The 19,145-nt window shown below is 35.6% G+C and overlaps 3 protein-coding genes across 3 annotated transcripts in view; 1 reads left to right on the plus strand and 2 right to left on the minus strand.

Annotated features, from left to right (window-relative positions):
• Positions 1-19,145, plus strand: part of LOC142344571 (putative H/ACA ribonucleoprotein complex subunit 4) — a 556,150-nt gene that overhangs the window by 340,619 nt on the left and 196,386 nt on the right. The window lies entirely within an intron of this gene.
• The window catches only part of LOC142344569 (sodium/mannose cotransporter SLC5A10-like), a 262,692-nt gene that overhangs the window by 236,062 nt on the left and 7,485 nt on the right, over positions 1-19,145 (minus strand). The gene's annotated exons all lie outside the window — the stretch shown is intronic.
• LOC142344577 (uncharacterized) overlaps positions 1-19,145 on the minus strand; it is a 57,361-nt gene that overhangs the window by 23,357 nt on the left and 14,859 nt on the right. The window contains exons 5-8 of the mRNA XM_075396357.1: positions 12,062-12,244; positions 11,466-11,631; positions 10,857-11,139; positions 3,985-4,285 (exon numbers count right to left, since the gene is read on the minus strand). Of these exons, the coding sequence (XP_075252472.1) occupies positions 3,985-4,285; positions 10,857-11,139; positions 11,466-11,631; positions 12,062-12,244 (933 nt within the window). The remainder of the gene's footprint in view (positions 1-3,984; positions 4,286-10,856; positions 11,140-11,465; positions 11,632-12,061; positions 12,245-19,145) is intronic.

The following is a 19,145-nucleotide window of genomic DNA, read 5'->3' on the forward strand; positions in this document are numbered from 1 at the left end:
GAGAGCGGCTATTAATTATGATATATAAAGATTTAAAGAGAGCGATATTGTTTGGAGCACATTTCCTAAAACTGATTTCTTCAAGGAGTTGATCCAAAAATTTGAAAGGAATTATCACCTTAAAAATATTCTCCAGCTCTGATTTCATTTTGTCAGTTTCCGCCTGCATTGAACCCTGGGACCTTTTCTCTTCAAAGTCCCCGGCTCTTGATCCGCTTGCAGTTTGTTGTATCAATAACGCGTTCTTCAGTTCTAAGTCACGTTTCTCTTTCTCCGTTTGCGCCTGCTCTGATTTGAGGGCAGTTATGTTCTCTTGGCAATGTTCTAGTTCCCTAGCCAGCTTGTCTATTCTGTTGCGTTTTGAGAAATTGTTGATCAGGCACTTTTCTAGCTCATTTTTCAAGCGTTGAATGTACTCACTAAACAAAGTCCGTGCTGGAATTCGACAAAACTTCAGTGTCATAAAGTATTGAAGATCAACTCAACTAAATATACTTAGACTATTATACCAAGTAAAGAAAAGAAATTTGAGTTTGGGATTACTCGTTCAATCTGTTTTATAACTTTCTGTGAAAGCCGTGCTGCGCTGTGTTCAAATTGGCAATTTACCACTGGAAGCGGAACAATTTCATAAGCCTCTATACCTAACTGTATTTATTCCGTAATGTCAAGATGTAAAACCAATCACAAATAGAACCCTACCAAAAATAGTTGTTTCCAAGTACAATGGGGTGGCTTTGTATTTGAGTTTTTGTCGCCAATTTTTGATCATCGAATGTTGATATACTTTTATTGAGTCACGAATGATATATTGTTGACGATTCGAGTTACTAATGAGAATTATAATCGAAATTATAATTTAAAAACAGCTGCTATCTGAATTGTTGATTCTGGATTCAATTGTAAAAACCATATTGAACGAGCACCTCTTATTGAACTCAAAATACTGCCTAATGAATTTTCTATAACAAAAAAATTATAGTGACGTTTGATAGAAGCTTAGAGCCAAAACTTCATTTCATTTGGGTTTGATTTACTTGGGTTTTCCTGCTTCTGACAGCACGTCACTTCAATCAATACACCATCAAAAAACATAGCCGGTAGATTGCCAGAAAATAGCCGCAATAGCTTCGTAGATCGGCAGTCTCAAAAATACAGTTAAAAAGACAGACCAAAAAAACATCGTTTTTTCATTTAAAGCTGATATGTTATATTTTGATTAAAAATCTGTATAAGTTTTAGCTGCCTCTATTAGCTGCTCTCAAATAACCTTCATTTAGAGTAACACACACACACCCATTTGACCTTATCTCTTTGAATTAAAGTCAATAAAAGTCAATATCAAAGAGAGGAAGTCATTTTTGAGAGTGAGGTGAGTCAAGTGTGACCAAAAATTTAATCACGCAAATGAACAAAAAAACTCGCTCCACTAAGAGCGAAAAAAGACGTCACATATGCACTTCAGTTGAAATTGCATGAACGAATGAACAAAAAGCAGATTCGAAGTTGTTGTGACGTCATATGGTCGTAACAAAAATCGCGACGACGAAATAAAAAAACATAGCAGGACAGGTCCTGACGCACAATTCAAAAAATTTTCATTGACTAAACAAAAAACTAGACCTAGAACGGACTATGAGTGAATTGGGAAAACCATTTCTAAAAAAATCAGATCACAAAAATAAAAAACAGAAAATCAATGTAAAATTCCGCATGTGAACAGAAAAAAACCATTAGCGAGAAATGTAAATTTGGTTCAAACAAAAAACTAGTTCAAGAATGAACTACGAATGGATTGGGAAAACCACTTAAAATAAAATCTTATCCAAAAAATCGAAAAAACAGTAAGAAATCAAAGTAAAATTGCCGCATGTGAACAAAAAACGCCTACCGAGAAAGCGAATTTTTGTTAAAACACCGTTTTCTCACTCTAATTTAAAATTAGATCGAAAAACATTCACGCCGCAAAACCACTCGCTTTTTCGCTCCACTTCCTGTTTCGGCGTGACCAAAATCACTACTCCAATTTGACTTAAAAAAAATCATGAAAATGTGTGAACAGATCAGAAAAAAACATAGCCGGAAGAATTCGGGAAACGACTCGAAGCAGAAAAATGCCCATACCCATGACTAAACAACTCGAACAACTATTGTGAAACCTAAACTTCCACAAATGCCATTAAAAAATAAGGAAGACTAGAAACGCCATTCAAAAACAGTTTGAACAAAAAACAATAAAAACTGAATGAGTCTTTTTAATAGTAGTACAAGGAAACATAAAACCGAAAAAGGTTCCTCTGCAATAAGATCAATGAAAAGCTCGCAAAACAATGGAAAAGTCATAATAGGGTGGCTAAGAAACTTGTGTAAGATTGAAAAAAAAGAAAAACTGCAAAAAAAAATGAGAAAAATGGTTTAAAATTTCTCAATTTCTCTGTCATTTTTCCTAAGAAAAAAATGATTTATAAAAACAAAACTTTAATCAATTGGTATTTGAAAATTCGTTAAGTAACAAGCTTCTATTCAAATCCCACTTAAAAAAGTAAAACAAAAAAAACAGGTAAAATATCATTAAATTTCGTCTAAAAATTAGCAAGACTGATCAAAAACCTCCAAATTAGCATTAAACTCAAATTAACTACTTGAAACCTTCAATTCCTATCAAAACAAGCCTAAGACTAATACATTATCATAATCAAATCTCATAACCATCAAAAGTTGCAAAAAAACTGCTTTAAAAAGCCGCACGTGAACAAAAAAATTCACTCGCTTAGAAAATTTTTTCGCACATCAATTTCTCGCTATCTCAAAAACAGCGGTATGAACAAAAACCACTCGCTTTTCGCTCAGCTCTTCACTTTTGTTCAGCACCAAAATCACTCCAAATTTTTTCACGCGTTTCATTTCCCGCTTCAAAAATCACTCCAATAAAATTGATGGAAAAGAAGCACTTCTCCAATACTCCTCTTCGAGTCGTAAAAAAGACAGCGCCCCAATACAATTCAAATTCTTTGAATTGTAAAAAACCAGGAGAAGGCCAATAATAGCATCAGCTATCGCTGTGCGCTATTAATAAAACCAGATAAAATTCGAAAAGGTTGCTTTGAGCATCGAAAACAAGACAAGCAACTAAGGACTTAATATTGAACCCTATAACATGGCTAAAGACGGTCATTAACACATTAAACAAAATGCTATTATAATATACTAAACTTCAATTCAGGAAAATTTGAAAAATTATGGACTCAAACCAGCCACATTCGTTGTGAAAGCAGTATAAAGAGCTATTTACATTTAGCTTCAAATATACCATATCTAAATCAAAATTCGAAAAACGCTTGATTTTCCCGATTTTTTTATTTGGAGCGACAAATTCAGCCACATTGACTGACGAAATTTAGCAAACAACGGTATTGGCACGATACAGCTTAAGCAAATTGAACAAGAGCATGTTAAAGCCTGAAAAGCATGCTCGGTTGTTTTCGTTGCGCGAGAAAGATGTTAATCCGCTCCAATATAAAAGCGGCTTTCAGAAAAGCGCAGCGCAGACAATATTAACTGTCAGTGTAAGTCAGTATTCTTTTGTTAGGCAGGAAGTGCTGGTAATGAAATTCTGATAATTGTTGTCATGAGTTACAAGAGTCATTTACAAGAGTTTCGGCGTGACCAAAATCACTACTCCAATTTGACTTCAAATATCATGAAAATGTGTGAACAGATCTTAAAAAAAGGACCGCGCCCCAATACAATTCAAATTCTTCGAATTGTAAAAATTCTTTGAATTGTAAAAAGACAGCGCCCCAATACAATTCAAATTCTTTGAATAGTAAAAAAATAGGAGCGCTATAATAGCCGGCTGAGAAGATGAGAGCGGCTATTAATTATGATATATAAAGATTTAAAGAGAGCGATATTGTTTGGAGCACATTTCCTAAAACTGATTTCTTCAAGGAGTTGATCCAAAAATTTGAAAGGAATTATCACCTTAAAAATATTCTCCAGCTCTGATTTCATTTTGTCAGTTTCCGCCTGCATTGAACCCTGGGACCTTTTCTCTTCAAAGTCCCCGGCTCTTGATCCGCTTGCAGTTTGTTGTATCAATAACGCGTTCTTCAGTTCTAAGTCACGTTTCTCTTTCTCCGTTTGCGCCTGCTCTGATTTGAGGGCAGTTATGTTCTCTTGGCAATGTTCTAGTTCCCTAGCCAGCTTGTCTATTCTGTTGCGTTTTGAGAAATTGTTGATCAGGCACTTTTCTAGCTCATTTTTCAAGCGTTGAATGTACTCACTAAACAAAGTCCGTGCTGGAATTCGACAAAACTTCAGTGTCATAAAGTATTGAAGATCAACTCAACTAAATATACTTAGACTATTATACCAAGTAAAGAAAAGAAATTTGAGTTTGGGATTACTCGTTCAATCTGTTTTATAACTTTCTGTGAAAGCCGTGCTGCGCTGTGTTCAAATTGGCAATTTACCACTGGAAGCGGAACAATTTCATAAGCCTCTATACCTAACTGTATTTATTCCGTAATGTCAAGATGTAAAACCAATCACAAATAGAACCCTACCAAAAATAGTTGTTTCCAAGTACAATGGGGTGGCTTTGTATTTGAGTTTTTGTCGCCAATTTTTGATCATCGAATGTTGATATACTTTTATTGAGTCACGAATGATATATTGTTGACGATTCGAGTTACTAATGAGAATTATAATCGAAATTATAATTTAAAAACAGCTGCTATCTGAATTGTTGATTCTGGATTCAATTGTAAAAACCATATTGAACGAGCACCTCTTATTGAACTCAAAATACTGCCTAATGAATTTTCTATAACAAAAAAATTATAGTGACGTTTGATAGAAGCTTAGAGCCAAAACTTCATTTCATTTGGGTTTGATTTACTTGGGTTTTCCTGCTTCTGACAGCACGTCACTTCAATCAATACACCATCAAAAAACATAGCCGGTAGATTGCCAGAAGATAGCCGCAATAGCTTCGTAGATCGGCAGTCTCAAAAAAACAGTAAAAAAGACAGACCAAAAAAACATCGTTTTTTCATTTAAAGCTGATATGTTATATTTTGATTAAAAATCTGTATAAGTTTTAGCTGCCTCTATTAGCTGCTCTCAAATAACCTTCATTTAGAGTGACACACACACCCATTTGACCTTATCTCTTTGAATTAAAGTCAATAAAAGTCAATTTCAAAGAGAGGAAGTCATTTTTGAGAGTGAGGTGAGTCAAGTGTGACCAAAAATTTAATCACGCAAATGAACAAAAAAACTCGCTCCACTAAGAGCGAAAAAAGACGTCACATATGCACTTCAGTTGAAATTGCATGAACGAATGAACAAAAAGCAGATTCGAAGTTGTTGTGACGTCATATGGTCGTAACAAAAATCGCGACGACGAAATAAAAAAAACATAGCAGGACAGGTCCTGACGAACAATTCAAAGAATTTTCATTGACTTAACAAAAAACTAGACCTAGAACGGACTATGAGTGAATTGGGAAAACCATTTCTAAAAAAATCAGATCACAAAAATAAAAAACAGAAAATCAATGTAAAATTCCGCATGTGAACAGAAAAAAACCATTAGCGAGAAATGTAAATTTGGTTCAAACAAAAAACTAGTTCAAGAATGAACTACGAATGGATTGGGAAAACCACTTAAAATAAAATCTTATCCAAAAAATCGAAAAAACAGTAAGAAATCAAAGTAAAATTTCCGCATGTGAACAAAAAACCACTACCGAGAGAGCAAATTTTTGTTCAAACACCCTTTTCTCACTCTAATTTAAAATTAGATCGAAAAACATTCACGCCGCGAAACCACTCGCTTTATCGCTCCACTTCCTGTTTCGGCGTGACCAAAATCACTACTCCAATTTGACTTTAAAAAAATCATGAAAATGTGTGAACAGATCAGAAAAAAACATAGCCGGAAGAATTCCGGAAACGACTCGAAGCAGAAAAATGCCCATACCCATGACTAAACAACTCGAAAAACTATTGTGAACCCTAAACTTCCACAAATGCCATTAAAAAATAAGGAAGACTAGAAACGCCATTCAAATACAGTTTGAACAAAAAAACAATAAAAACTGAATGAGTCTTTTTAATAGTAGTACAAGGAAACATAAAACCGAATAAGGTTCCTCTGCAATAAGATCAATGAAAAGCTCGCAAAACAATGGAAAAGTCATAATAGGGTGGCTAAGAAACTTGTGTAAGATTAAAAAAAAAGAAAAACTGCAAAAAAAACGAGAAAAATGGTTTAAAATTTCTCAATTTCTCTGTCATTTTTCTTAAGAAAAAAATGATTTATACAAACAAAACTTTAATCAATTGGTATTTGAAAATTCGTTAAGTAACAAGCTTCTATTTAAATCCCACTTAAAGAAGTAAAACAAAAACAGGTAAAATATCATTAAATTTCGTCTAAAAATTAGCAAGACTGATCAAAAACCTCCAAATTAGCATTAAACTCAAATTAACTACTTGAAACCTTCAATTCCTATCAAAACAAGCCTAAGACTAATACATTATCATAATCAAATCTCATAACCATCAAAAGTTGCAAAAAAACTGCTTTAAAAAGCCGCACGTGAACAAAAAAATTCGCTCGCTTAGAAAATTTTTTCGCACATCAATTTCTCGCTATCTCAAAAACAGCGGTATGAACAAAAACCACTCGCTTTTCGCTCAGCTCTTCACTTTTGTTCAGCACCAAAATCACTCCAAATTTTTTCACGCGTTTCATTTCCCGCTTCAAAAATCACTCCAATAAAATTGATTGAAAAGAAGCACTTCTCCAATACTCCTCTTCGAGTCGTAAAAAAGACAGCGCCCCAATACAATTCAAATTCTTTGAATTGTAAAAAACCAGGAGAAGGCCAATGATAGCATCAGCTATCGCTGTGCGCTATTAATAAAACCAGATAAAATTCGAAAAGGTTGCTTTGAGCATCGAAAACAAGACAAGCAACTAAGGACTTAATATTGAACCCTATAACATGGCTAAAGACGGTCATTAACACATTAAACAAAATGCTATTATAATATACTAAGCTTCAATTCAGGAAAATTTGAAAAATTATGGACTCAAACCAGCCACATTCGTTGTGAAAGCAGTATAAAGAGCTATTTACATTTAGCTTCAAATATACCATATCTAAATCAAAATTCGAAAAACGCTTGATTTTCCCGATTTTTTTATTTGGAGCGACAAATTCAGCCACATTGACTGACGAAATTTAGCAAACAACGGTATTGGCACGATACAGCTTAAGCAAATTGAACAAGAGCATGTTAAAGCCTGAAAAGCATGCTCGGTTGTTTTCGTTGCGCGAGAAAGATGTTAATCCGCTCCAATATAAAAGCGGCTTTCAGAAAAGCTCAGCGCAGACAATATTAACTGTCAGTGTAAGTCAGTATTCTTTTGTTAGGCAGGAAGTGCTGGTAATGAAATTCTGATAATTGTTGTCATGAGTTACAAGAGTCATTTGCCGTACGCTGAAGTGAGAAACTCTTGAGTTGTTCATGCATGGCTGTGGTTCAGGAGACTGCTATCAGCATAGCAGAGAAATAATCTGGAAGAATAGTTACAATTTTACAGCAAAAACATTTGGATTTCTAAGCTTCCTCAGAAATCAGGGTCCTTCGATAAAACCACTATTCTGTATAAAATTATTTATTCAAATATTTGACCAGATCAAAAATTTCTGTTATTTTTTAAAGTTTCAATTTTTCATTCCGAGTACTTTAATTTTAACCCCAGCGTCAGCGTCAGCTTGTCAAATGATTGCTTCTTTTAAATAAAACATGATAAAAATTAAGCGTCCGTTTAAAGATTTTATCCACTGCTAATTCTATCAGGCCTTTTATTTTCTATACAAGTAATTAATTAGCTGAAGATTTTAACGCTCAATGTTATCAATAATGAGACATTAAATTTCTTTAAAAAATCAGCAATGAAGCACGTTGGTATAGCGTTGCTTCCCCCATACATGATGTTGGAACAAAGTAGTTTGACTTTCTTTTTCATATAAGCGTTTAATCTATGACCAGAATATCATTAACCAAATAGCATTAGAAAAAGCAATTAAAATTGCGGCAACAGATTTTGGAGTACGGAAATATTGGTCCATCTTTGATCAGAGTAAGAATACTCTTTTTCTCTGAGTCAACTTCAGAATTGATCACCGACATTGATATTAAACTAGGAGCAAAGCTCACTGAAAAGCACAATTCGTTTTTCCATTTAAAAGTTATCATCTATAGAAGTAAAGTTAGCCCCAAATTCTTAATACCTTCACACAACCAATTAAAGTCTGTCAATTAGACAAAATGATTTCAGAGCCCTTGGCATTAATAACTGAAGAAAAAGTGTCATTTAGGACAAGGAATTAAATTTTTAGGAAAACAGAAATTGGTCGCATACGCACTTAGACGATATTATTGTTTGGAGCACGCATCTAAGCCAGGCACCAGCACTGATTAGTTAATAAAAAGACCCTAGCTTCAAATATACCATATCAAAATCGAAACGCATGACTTCCCACATTTTTATTTGGAGCAACATATTCAGCCATTTTGACTGACGAAATTGAGCACACAACGGTATCCATATCGACCAAAGGAATGTTAAAGTGTGAAATGCATGGGCGGCTGTTCCTTTTGCGCGAACAAAGTGATAACCCCCTCCAGTATAAAAGCGGCTTGCACTAAAGCGCAGCACAGACAATTTTAAGTCAAGATTCAATAGTTAGGCAGGGAGTGGCGTTACTGAAACTCGACAGTCTCTGATAATCGTTGTCAGAGTTACAGCAGCTATTTGCCGTAAAAAATAGCGAGGGGCCCGGATTAGCTGTTGATGCATGGCTGTGGTTCAGGAGTCCGTTATTAGTAGAAAAAGAATCCGTGAGAACATTTACAGTTTTACAGCAAAAAATGATTGGATTTGTAAATTTCTGCAGTAAGCACGGTATTTCGATAAATACCACTTCTCTGTATAGACTTATTTATTATATGTGACCGAACCAAAAGTTCCATTTTCTTTCCAAGATTTATTTTTTCATTTCGAATACTTTAATTTAAATGCCAGCTTCATTTTGTTAACGGGTTGTTTCGTTTAACTAATTTTTGCAGTCAAAGTTATGGGTCCGGGGGATTGATGGGGGTCTTTGGCTGCACGGCGCCCTTACGGCCTGAACGATGTGCATGGGTGGGGATGAGGGCTGTGAAGTAAGGAGGCTGATATGGGAGAGGAGTGAAGTGGGGGGTCAAACTCCAAGCACCGCCCTTCACACCAAAAGTATACGTTTCTGTGAATCGAACACTTGTAGTCTATCTAGTGAGCTGAACGGCACTAACAGAACTTAATGCCCACCGAGCGCTACCTGTTTATCTCGTTTTTGAAGACGAAAAGTCAAAAGGTTCCGACGAAAAATCGGTCAAGCGAAAAATTGCAAAAACATAGCTGGCAGATTGCCAGAAAATGGCCATAATAGATTCGTAGATCTGCAGTCTCAAAAATATAGTAAAAGAAACAGACCAAAAAAATATTTTTATTAAATGCGGAGATGTTATATTTTTATCAAGAATTTGTTTATCCTAATGCTACTTCTATTCACTGCTCTCAAATAACCTTCAATTAAAGTGATACACACTCACTTGACCTTATCTCTTTGAATTAAAGTCAATAAAAGTCAATTTCAAAGAGAGGAAGTCATTTTTGAGAGTGAGGTAAGTCAAGTGTGACCAAAAACTTAATCACGCGAATGAACAAAAAGCTCGCTCCACTAAGAGCGAAAAAAGACGTCACATATGCACTTCAGTTGAAATTGCATGAACGAATGAACAAAAAGCAGATTTGAAGTGATTGTGACGTCATATGGTCGTAACAAAAATCTTGACGACGGAATAAAAAAAACTAAGAGAAGGCCAATAATAGTCTCAGCTATTAAACATACCCGGCAGATTGCCGGAAAATAGCCGCCGTTGATTCCAATAAGCATGATTGGGATTGAAATAACAGAAGATATTGAAAAAAAAAGATTTTTGTACAAAAACATTTTTTTAAGTCCGATTTATTTTGATGGCATTTCGTAGTTGAACATTCTTATGTTTCTTAGAGAGGCTACAGGGGCTACTATCAATAACAATAAGCATTAGAGAGAGGTAACTAATACTTATAGGACCGACGTTCAAATAGCGGGCATCTAAAATTGGGCTTTATGGGTTTATCCCGTTTCTATTTCTGACTTCAATTTTTTATACTGACTCTGTTCATTTTGAATTGCTTTGCTGAGCAGCTGCTGTTTAAAAGGACTTTGAGCAGAATGAGAGAAGAGAGAAACTAGCCTAGAGAAGTCAAAAAGATTTCACGCAAAATGTTGAAAAGGCGGCAAAATGAGGTAAAGCGAAACATTTTTTTATTCGACGAAGTAAAAAAAAAAAAATAGGAGCGCTATAATAGCCGGCTGAGAAGATGAGGGCGGCTATTAAAAAGACCAAAGGACTAATATAATTGCTACAAACTTCGTTCGAGAGCAATTAAAAATTTTTCCTTCCACACCAGTAATGAAACACGAGACATTTCCAAAATTTAATCTATGAAGACAGGCTGGCATAGAGTTGCTTCCCCCGTTACATGAGGTCGGAACAAAACTTAGGTCTACTTCCTTTTTTGGCAAGCATTTAATCTAGGACCGAAATATCATTAAGCTATTATAATAGAGGTACTAAGCTGGTTTATATGAAACCACCCTGAAATGCCAGAGATTGCTGGCTTCACATCTCTCCTTTTCAAAATAATGCAGCAATAATGAAGATACAGATTAATGTAGTACCTATCCGAAGCAGCATCTCTGTTAGGCATAGTGGATGTCGCATTCAACACACTCTCATCATGCAGGTCCTGATCAGGACTGATACCGTCCAGGTTCTTGAGTCCCTTTTCAATAGAAGGAAAGATGCCAAGTTTGAGAGAAGACACGGCCTCGTATTGGGCGAGCTGGGTTCTCAGGTCATTCACTTCGTCCTGTAGCATCTTCCCTATCTGGTCACTCATGTTCTTAGACATCGTAAGCTGTTTCAACTGAGATTGTAAAGCTGCAGACTCTACGGCAGAATCTAGAACACATGTTTATGAGACCAATTTCAGGAAACGAAACTCACGAGATTACTGCCTAGTTTTTTCCTGAGCAAACTTTGATTTTTTAATCAATTCTGCATTCAAGTTTTATTTATAGAAAAACTTAAGATAATAATGAGGCCGCAAATACCGTAAAAAATACCTCAATTCTGTAAATTAGCTTTCTTTCAATTAATTCGATAAAAAAAATTGTGTTTCCAGCAATGAAGCTCCTGGAAAATGTGAAACGTATTGAAATGTTTATTCGAAACTTTAAAGTGCCTGCATTAAATGATCATGACATTTTGCAGACTGTATGTCTTACTTGTTCCTAGTAGATCGCGACATTGGCGCTGACTATCCTCGAGTGACTGCGTGAGTTTGTTGACAATTTCTGCTTGCCTCATTTTATCAGCTGCCCTCGCTTTCTCAACATCTGACAACTCAGCCGATAATTTTTCAACTTCGCTCCCTTTCTGCTCAACAGTTACCTACAGAAGTAGAAATTCTAAACAATTTCATTGCACAAATTCTGAGAAAACACTTCAAGCAACATCATTAGTGATGTGGCCGAAATTCTTAGCCTCCGCCTATGAGGAATGTATTGTCTCATTTGTATCATGATTGAGTGATTATCTTTCAATGCTTTATACAGTATATTTCCTATAGAATTACTTGATACTGATAAACAAATTCCTTTTCTCGGTACTCTATTACCAATATTTACTAATACAAGTCATCAAAAAGCAATACATTTGCAATAATACGTATTGTAACTCAATATAAAATAGATTTAAACGAAATGCAGGCCGAAGGTGAGAAACAACAGCAATTCAATTTAGCACCCTAGAGTAACCGTTATCACAGTTGATTCCGTGAGATCTAACTTGGTTACGCTCCCCTAAAAGTAGTGGCTTTTACCTGTAGTGCGACCATCTGTTGATTAAGTGTGTACATTTCAGCGTGATGTTTCTGCGTGAGACTCTTCACAGCAGTCTCGTGCTGCTCCCTTGATCTACTCATCATATCACTCTTGCACATCTCCTCCATTTGAGAGTTCAGACTCGACACTGTCCGCTCAAGAACCTGCACCTTCTTTTCGGCCTAAATTTTAACGAACGATTCAATTAACTCGCAAAAACTTGGATGGTTTTTTGTCGAAATAACTTGTAGCGTATGGTTTTAGCATATTTGTTCCGACCTCACTTAATGGGGGGAGAAAGAAAGAAAGAAAGAATTTATTTCTCCAGTACTAAATGAAATAACAACTTTCAAAAACGGTAACAGATATGCAAAAAAAGAACGGATACTAACAATAGAGTCATGCTGGACTTTTAAGCTGGAGAGGGCAGACAACGAAGCCATCAGGCCTACACAAGGTCTGCCCCACTGCGTAATACGTCTTCAAAGCAAAATGAAAAAAGACCTAGAGAAGAAAAGGGCTCTGTAAAAAAGTAGCAAAAGAAGTCACAAGTGTTTCTGATCATTAAAAAACGTCCAAAAACTTTTTGGTCCCACTGCCAAGGTCTGAGCACCACGAGGACGCTCACAAAAGCAAAGAGCTGTAGAAAAATCAAAACTTTAGAAAATCGATAATTATGTCTCCTATCGACCAAAAAATTTCTAAGTGTTTTTGGTATCATGGACCAAAAAAGGGCCATATCTCGAAAACTAAAACAGCTACGAAGCTCATAATTGGTATGGAAAATTAGAAGTTAAAAAAATGGGCTCCTGCCCCTGGATGCCGTAGCAGTCCGGGACAGGAGCCCTCACGGACCCTTTTGTTTGAACACCAAGGTAACTAAATCTGAATTCCCAATCAAATAATGTTTTCTGAATAAATGCACAAAATTTACAAGCTCTGACGGCGTAAGCTCTGTAAGATTATTGGGCAATACTCCACCTCTCTCTAATGCATTGAAAAGAATAGTACCTCCATACTTGATGGAATTTCGATTTGCTTTTTACATAATGGCAGTTTCAACAGACGTAAATTAGCACTTCTGGTAATACGATCAGAACGTTCAAAAATAAAAAACGAGTTGAGATACTCTTCACTGTGGTGACTGTTCAGAGAACGCAGAACAAATTTAAGTAGCTCATACAAGTACAATTCATAAACCGATAAAATTTGATGCTTTTCAAAAAGATCTGAGCACTGATCACGCTTTTTCCTGAAACAAATGAATTTTAGAATTTTATTCTGCAGTGAAAAAATCCTGGACAGGGCAGAATAACTGCAGCATCCATACACAAGAAGTCCGTACTGAATAACGGACTTGATATTCGAATTGTAGTATAATATCAAGTCTTTTCTGGGTACATAGTGACGTAACTTTGAAATGACTCCACACTGGGTGCTTAACCTTTTCAAAACAATTCCAATATGCGAATGAAAAGCCAGCTTGCAGTCCAGCATAACTCCCAGGTATTTACAAGTAGCAGCAGCTTGCACATTAATATTTTCAATACAGAAGCTACCAACACTGGAAGAACGATGACCTATGTTTAAGCAAACTGTTTTATCCAGATTCAGTACTAGTTTGTTAGAAGTCAACCATCTGCTAACCGACTCAAGGTCGGCTGTGATTTGTTCATAAGTCACATCGAGTGCGGATAGATTTGTGTCATCAGCAAAAAGAAAAACTTGTAACTTTTTACACACACTTGGTAGGTCATTTATATATATCAAAAACAAAATAGGGCCTAAAACAGACCCTTGTGGAACGCCACAAGATATTTCTTTATATGAAGATGCAAAACCAGAAAATTCAACTCGTTGAGACCTGTTATGTAGATAGCTTTCAAACCATTTTAAGGCATTTCCTCCAATTCCATAGCAGGACAACTTCGTAATTAGGATGCTATGATCTAGAGTATCAAATGCTTTTTTAAGATCCAAGAAAAAGTTCACAGAAAATTTAGTTCTATCATGCCTTATCCTCTCTGCCAGCTCTGCCAGAGCATCAACGCAACTATGCTTTTTTCGAAAACCAAATTGTTTATTAAAGAAGAGACTAAAAGATTCAAAATAATAGTAGACTCTATTAAACATGACTCGTTCAAAAACTTTACTCCATACAATTAAGAGAGATATTGGTCGGTAGTTATTCTCATCAAGCTTTGAACCGGACTTATGAAGTGGAATTACTTTCGCATTGCGCAGAAGACTTGGAAAAAAGCCCTTCTTGAATGACTTATTCACCAGCTCAGCCAGATACCCCGATGTAACAGGTGAAGTTGCTTTTACAATAAGGTTGCTCATGTTATCAACCCCAGAAGATGATTTATTATCAAGCTGATGGATGATTGTTTCAATTTCCGCTGTATTTGTTGGATATAGATGCATAGAAAAGTTTTGATCACTTGGTAGTACTAATTCCACATCCGGCAGGCAAGAGCGAACATTCTGTCCAATAGTACTAAAATACTCATTAAATTTCTCAACAATTTCGCACCCTGAAGGACTCTTTTCCATTCTCGCGCAAGATGACAGAGCTGGCAGAGACAAATCTCTAGTAGTTCGACCCTTCATATCATTTAACAACTTGAAAGTGCGCCTTGAGTCTCCGATACAGAAAGTAAATTTAGTCATATAATATGATTTTTTCGCTGTAGTGTAGGTTTTTTCAAACTTCAAGCGGTATTCACAGAACTGCGAACGCTTTTGACTGTTGGACTTATCTTTTGACCACTCTCGGTGTAGTCGATTTCTTTTAGTCCGCGTGTTTTTCAGAGTATTTGAGAACCATTTGGGTCTTGATATTTTGATATTTCGGCTTTTCTTTATAGGTGCAAAAGAATCAGTCACACTTAAAACTGTTCGCTGGAATCGCTCAAAAGCTTCATCGACACATAACACATCAGATAACTTACACTTGGCAAGTTCGAAGGTTTTTTGAATTGCGCCGTTTTCGAGGACTTATCATGGCTAAGTTTTTGTGAACACAGGCTGTTTTTCACTATTTCTGTCCACTTTTTAAATAATTTTCGTACCAATTCTGCTTTTATTGTTTTAAAAAAATATGCTCAATGAAGAGAATGCTTTCATTTTGTCAAGATGACACAGAGCTAATGAATTTTTTGGTTGGAAATTCTTTGCTAAAAATTTTGGCTGATTAATTGATAATTTAATAATTTAGGTTTTTCCATTAAAACTAGCACCAAATCAAACCTTTAAGCTAAAACTGCTAATAATTCCAAGAATAATGCCCTAATATCTGCACGGAGAATTTTTATGAATTAGAGCAACGGCTAATAGTATTTCTACTATATTTCAAGACAATCCGAACTGCAGTTTTGCTAATTTAGATTAAATAAGCATCCATCAATTTTAGTGTCATTTTCGGCCTTCTTTTCATATTTTCGCTAAATTATGTTAACATTTAGAACAAACATAGCTGGCAGATTGCCAGAAAATAGCCGCAATAGATTCGTAGATCGGCAGTCTAAAAAAACGGTAAAAAGACAGACCAAAAAAATTCGTCTTTTCATTGAAGGCTGATCTGTTATATTTTGATTAAAAATCTGTATAAGTTATTGCTGCCTCTATTAGCTGATCTCAAATAACCTTCATTTAGAGTGACACACACCCATTTGACATCATCTCTTTGAATTAAAGTAAATAAAAGTCAATTTCAAAGTGAGGAAGTCATTTTTGAGAGTGAGTAAGTCAAGTGTGACCAAAAATTTAATCACGCGCATGAACAAAAGAACTCGCTCCACTAAGAGCGAAAAATGACGTCACACATGCAATTCAGTTGAAATTGCATGAACGAATGAACAAAAAGTGGCTGTGACGTCATATGGTCGGAACAAAAATCATGACGACGAAATAAAAAACCATAGCAGGACAAGTCCTGACGTACAATTCAAAGAATTTTCATTGACTAAACAGAAAAACTAGACCTTGAATGGACTATGAGTGATTTGAGAAAACCATTTTAAAAAAAATAAGAATAAAAAAATAAGAAATAAACAGAAAATCATGTCAAAATGCCGCATGTGAACAAAAAACCACTAGCGAGAAATGAAAATTTAGTTCAAACAAAAACTAGGCCTAGAATGAGCTGTGATTGGATTGGGAAAACCATTTAGAAAAAAAATCCGATCTAAAAAATCGAAAAAACAGTAAAAATCAGAGTGAAATTGCCGCATGTGAACAAAAAACCACTACCGAGAAACCGAATTTTTGTTCAAACACCGTTTTCTCACTCTACTTTAAAATTAGAGCGAAAAAAATTCACGCCGCAAAACCACTCGCTTTTTCGCTCCATTTCCTGTTTCGGCGTGACCAAAATCACTACTCCAATTTGACTTCAAAAATCATAAAAATGTGTGAACAGATCTTTAAAAAAAACATAGCAGGACACGTCCTGACGTACAATTCAAAGAATTTTCATTGACTAAACAGAAAACTAGACCAAGAACGGACTATGAATAGATTGGGAAAACCATTTAGAAAAAAATCCGATCCAAAAAATCGAAAAAACCGTAAAAATCAAAGTGAAATTGCCGCATGTGAACAAAAAACCACTAGCGAGAAAGCGAATTTTTGTTCAAACCCCGTTTTCTCACTCTACTTTAAATTTAGATCGAAAAAATTTCACGCCGCAAAACCACTCGCTTTTTCGCTCCACTTCCTGTTTCGGCGTGACCAAAATCACTACTCCAATTTGACTTCAAAAATCATGAAAATGTGTGAACAGATCTTAAAAAAAAAGACAGCGCCCCAATACAATTCAAATTCTTTGAATTGTAAAAAGACAGCGCCCCCAATACAATTCAAATTCTTTGAAATGTAAAAAACCAAGAGAAGGCCAATAATAGCCCCAGCTATCGCTGTGCGGCTATTAATAAAGTGTTTTGAATAGCCATATATTGATTGGCAATTGCTAGTCTCATTGTCATTTCTACAACCCAATACTGTTCTATTGGGCACTATGTTCTGATCACTTTTTCAGACTTCCTGATTTCAATGACAGCGATCTTCGAGTGGTGATTTTGTTCACACTGTGAAAGTTAAGGGAGCAGTGAGCAGTTAAAAGTTAAGACGTTATCCATAATTCCAAACTCCATAATTTCAATGAACAAAATTTTTGCTTTTTTTTCTTTTCGCCTCCAGCAACTTGCCTTTTATAATCTTTTTCCTTGAATTTCAGGAAGACTACTTAATGTGATACTAGTGTTCGAAAGGTTCTCAGCAATCATTGTCTGAATCAACCAATAGGAAACTGATGCCATTCCTGGCTTGGACACTGTATTTGGTGACGTCTTAACAAATAGACGTACCAAAATGTAGAAATTTCAACGAATGTGATTGGTTGAGAAATTTAAAACACTGGTCATTTATGCGTTCAATTAGCCTAATTTGGCATAGCCTAATTATAGATATTTAACCGCATCTGGCCATGCCTCGCGGGCCATGGACATGCCTCAGCGGCCCGTGGGACTTGATATGAATCTATCACAACCGAACGTGAGACCAGTTTCCCCCAAAAATGTAATCTATCTTTCGGCTTATCGCGATTTCTGAACAATTTTACGTTAACATTCATGTCCCACTTTAAAAAATGGAGAATTTGTTCACCAATCAGCCAATCAGAAAGCAATATTCCGATTTTCTCAATTGTGATTGGCCAGCAATAAAATTTCTAAAATTTGGTACGTCTGCCATTTTCACAAGCGCCACTGTATGTGGTTGCATTTTGAGTCTTGCGCGCAATTTTGTCCATTTTGCTATTACATTTTGGGTCAAAAAACGAAAGCTCTGGAAGTTTAATTAGACCTTTTGTTTTCATTTGAAGACTATAATTTTCATGGCAAAGATTTTAAAATTTTTGAATTTTGGCTGTAATGTTATTTTTTTTACAGTTTTGTTACCTATTCTGATTTTAATCTCAACTACTGACATGCCCGTTGACCTTCTAGTGAGCCATATGTTGGTCTGTATATATTTTTCATTTGAGAGCCAAATGTCTACATGAATTCCTTAATCACAGGCCCCATCTGATTTCTGGCGGATCGTAAGTAAATCTGTTTAGTGGTTTGATTTTTATTTAATTGGTTTGAAGTTCATAATTTTTGTTACTAAAAAGGTATTTTTGACTTTTGCCCGTTATTCTTGTTTGTTTTTGTCTCAGCAACAGGTGTCATCGGTCCTCAAATTAGGTTGGCTTAATTTAATTATTTTTTCAGCTTTTAGCAAATGCTATCCTCTAGGAGACCCTTTTCGTCGAACGCATTCGTACCCAATTCACCTTTCAGTGGTTGTTAATCTTTTGCCTTGATGTTACGTTTGTTATTATGGCTTAGTGGAATTAGGATGGTTTTAGGTGTTTTGAACTACCAAATGGCCCAAAACGATTTAAGATTTTGAAAATTGGTTTTATGTTCTATAAATCTTGACGTCAATAATATTCAAAAACCAGCCATATATTGATTGGCAATTGCTAGTCTCATTGTCATTTCTACAACCCAATAATGTTGTATTGGGCACTATCTTCTGATCATTTTTTCAGACTTCTTGATTTTAATGACAGCGATCTTCGAGAGGTGATTTTGTTCACACTGGGGAAAGTTAAGGGAGCAATGAGCATTTAAAAATTCAGACGTTATCCAAAATTTCAAACTCCATAATTCCAAAAGTCACGTCAGAAATTGATGTATGAAAAAAATTTTGCTTTTGTAAATTCTTTTTGCTTCCAGCAACTTGCCATCGTTTTATCCTTGAATTTGAGGAAGACTACTTAATGTGATACAAGTGTTCGAAAGGTTCTCCACAGTCTTTGTCTGAATCAACCAATAGGCAACTAATGCCATTCCTGACTTGGACACTGTATTTGGTGACGTCTTAACCAATAGACGTCCCAAAATGTAGAAATTTCAACGAATGTGATTGGTTGAGAAATTTAAAACGCTGTACATTTATGCGTTCAATTTGCATAATTCGACATAGCCTAATTATAGATATTTAACCGCATCTTGCCATGCCTCGCGGGCCATG

This window comes from Convolutriloba macropyga, chromosome 8, assembly GCF_964194025.1.
Source record: "Convolutriloba macropyga chromosome 8, txConMacr16.3, whole genome shotgun sequence".
Taxonomy (NCBI): Eukaryota; Metazoa; Xenacoelomorpha; order Acoela; family Convolutidae; genus Convolutriloba; species Convolutriloba macropyga.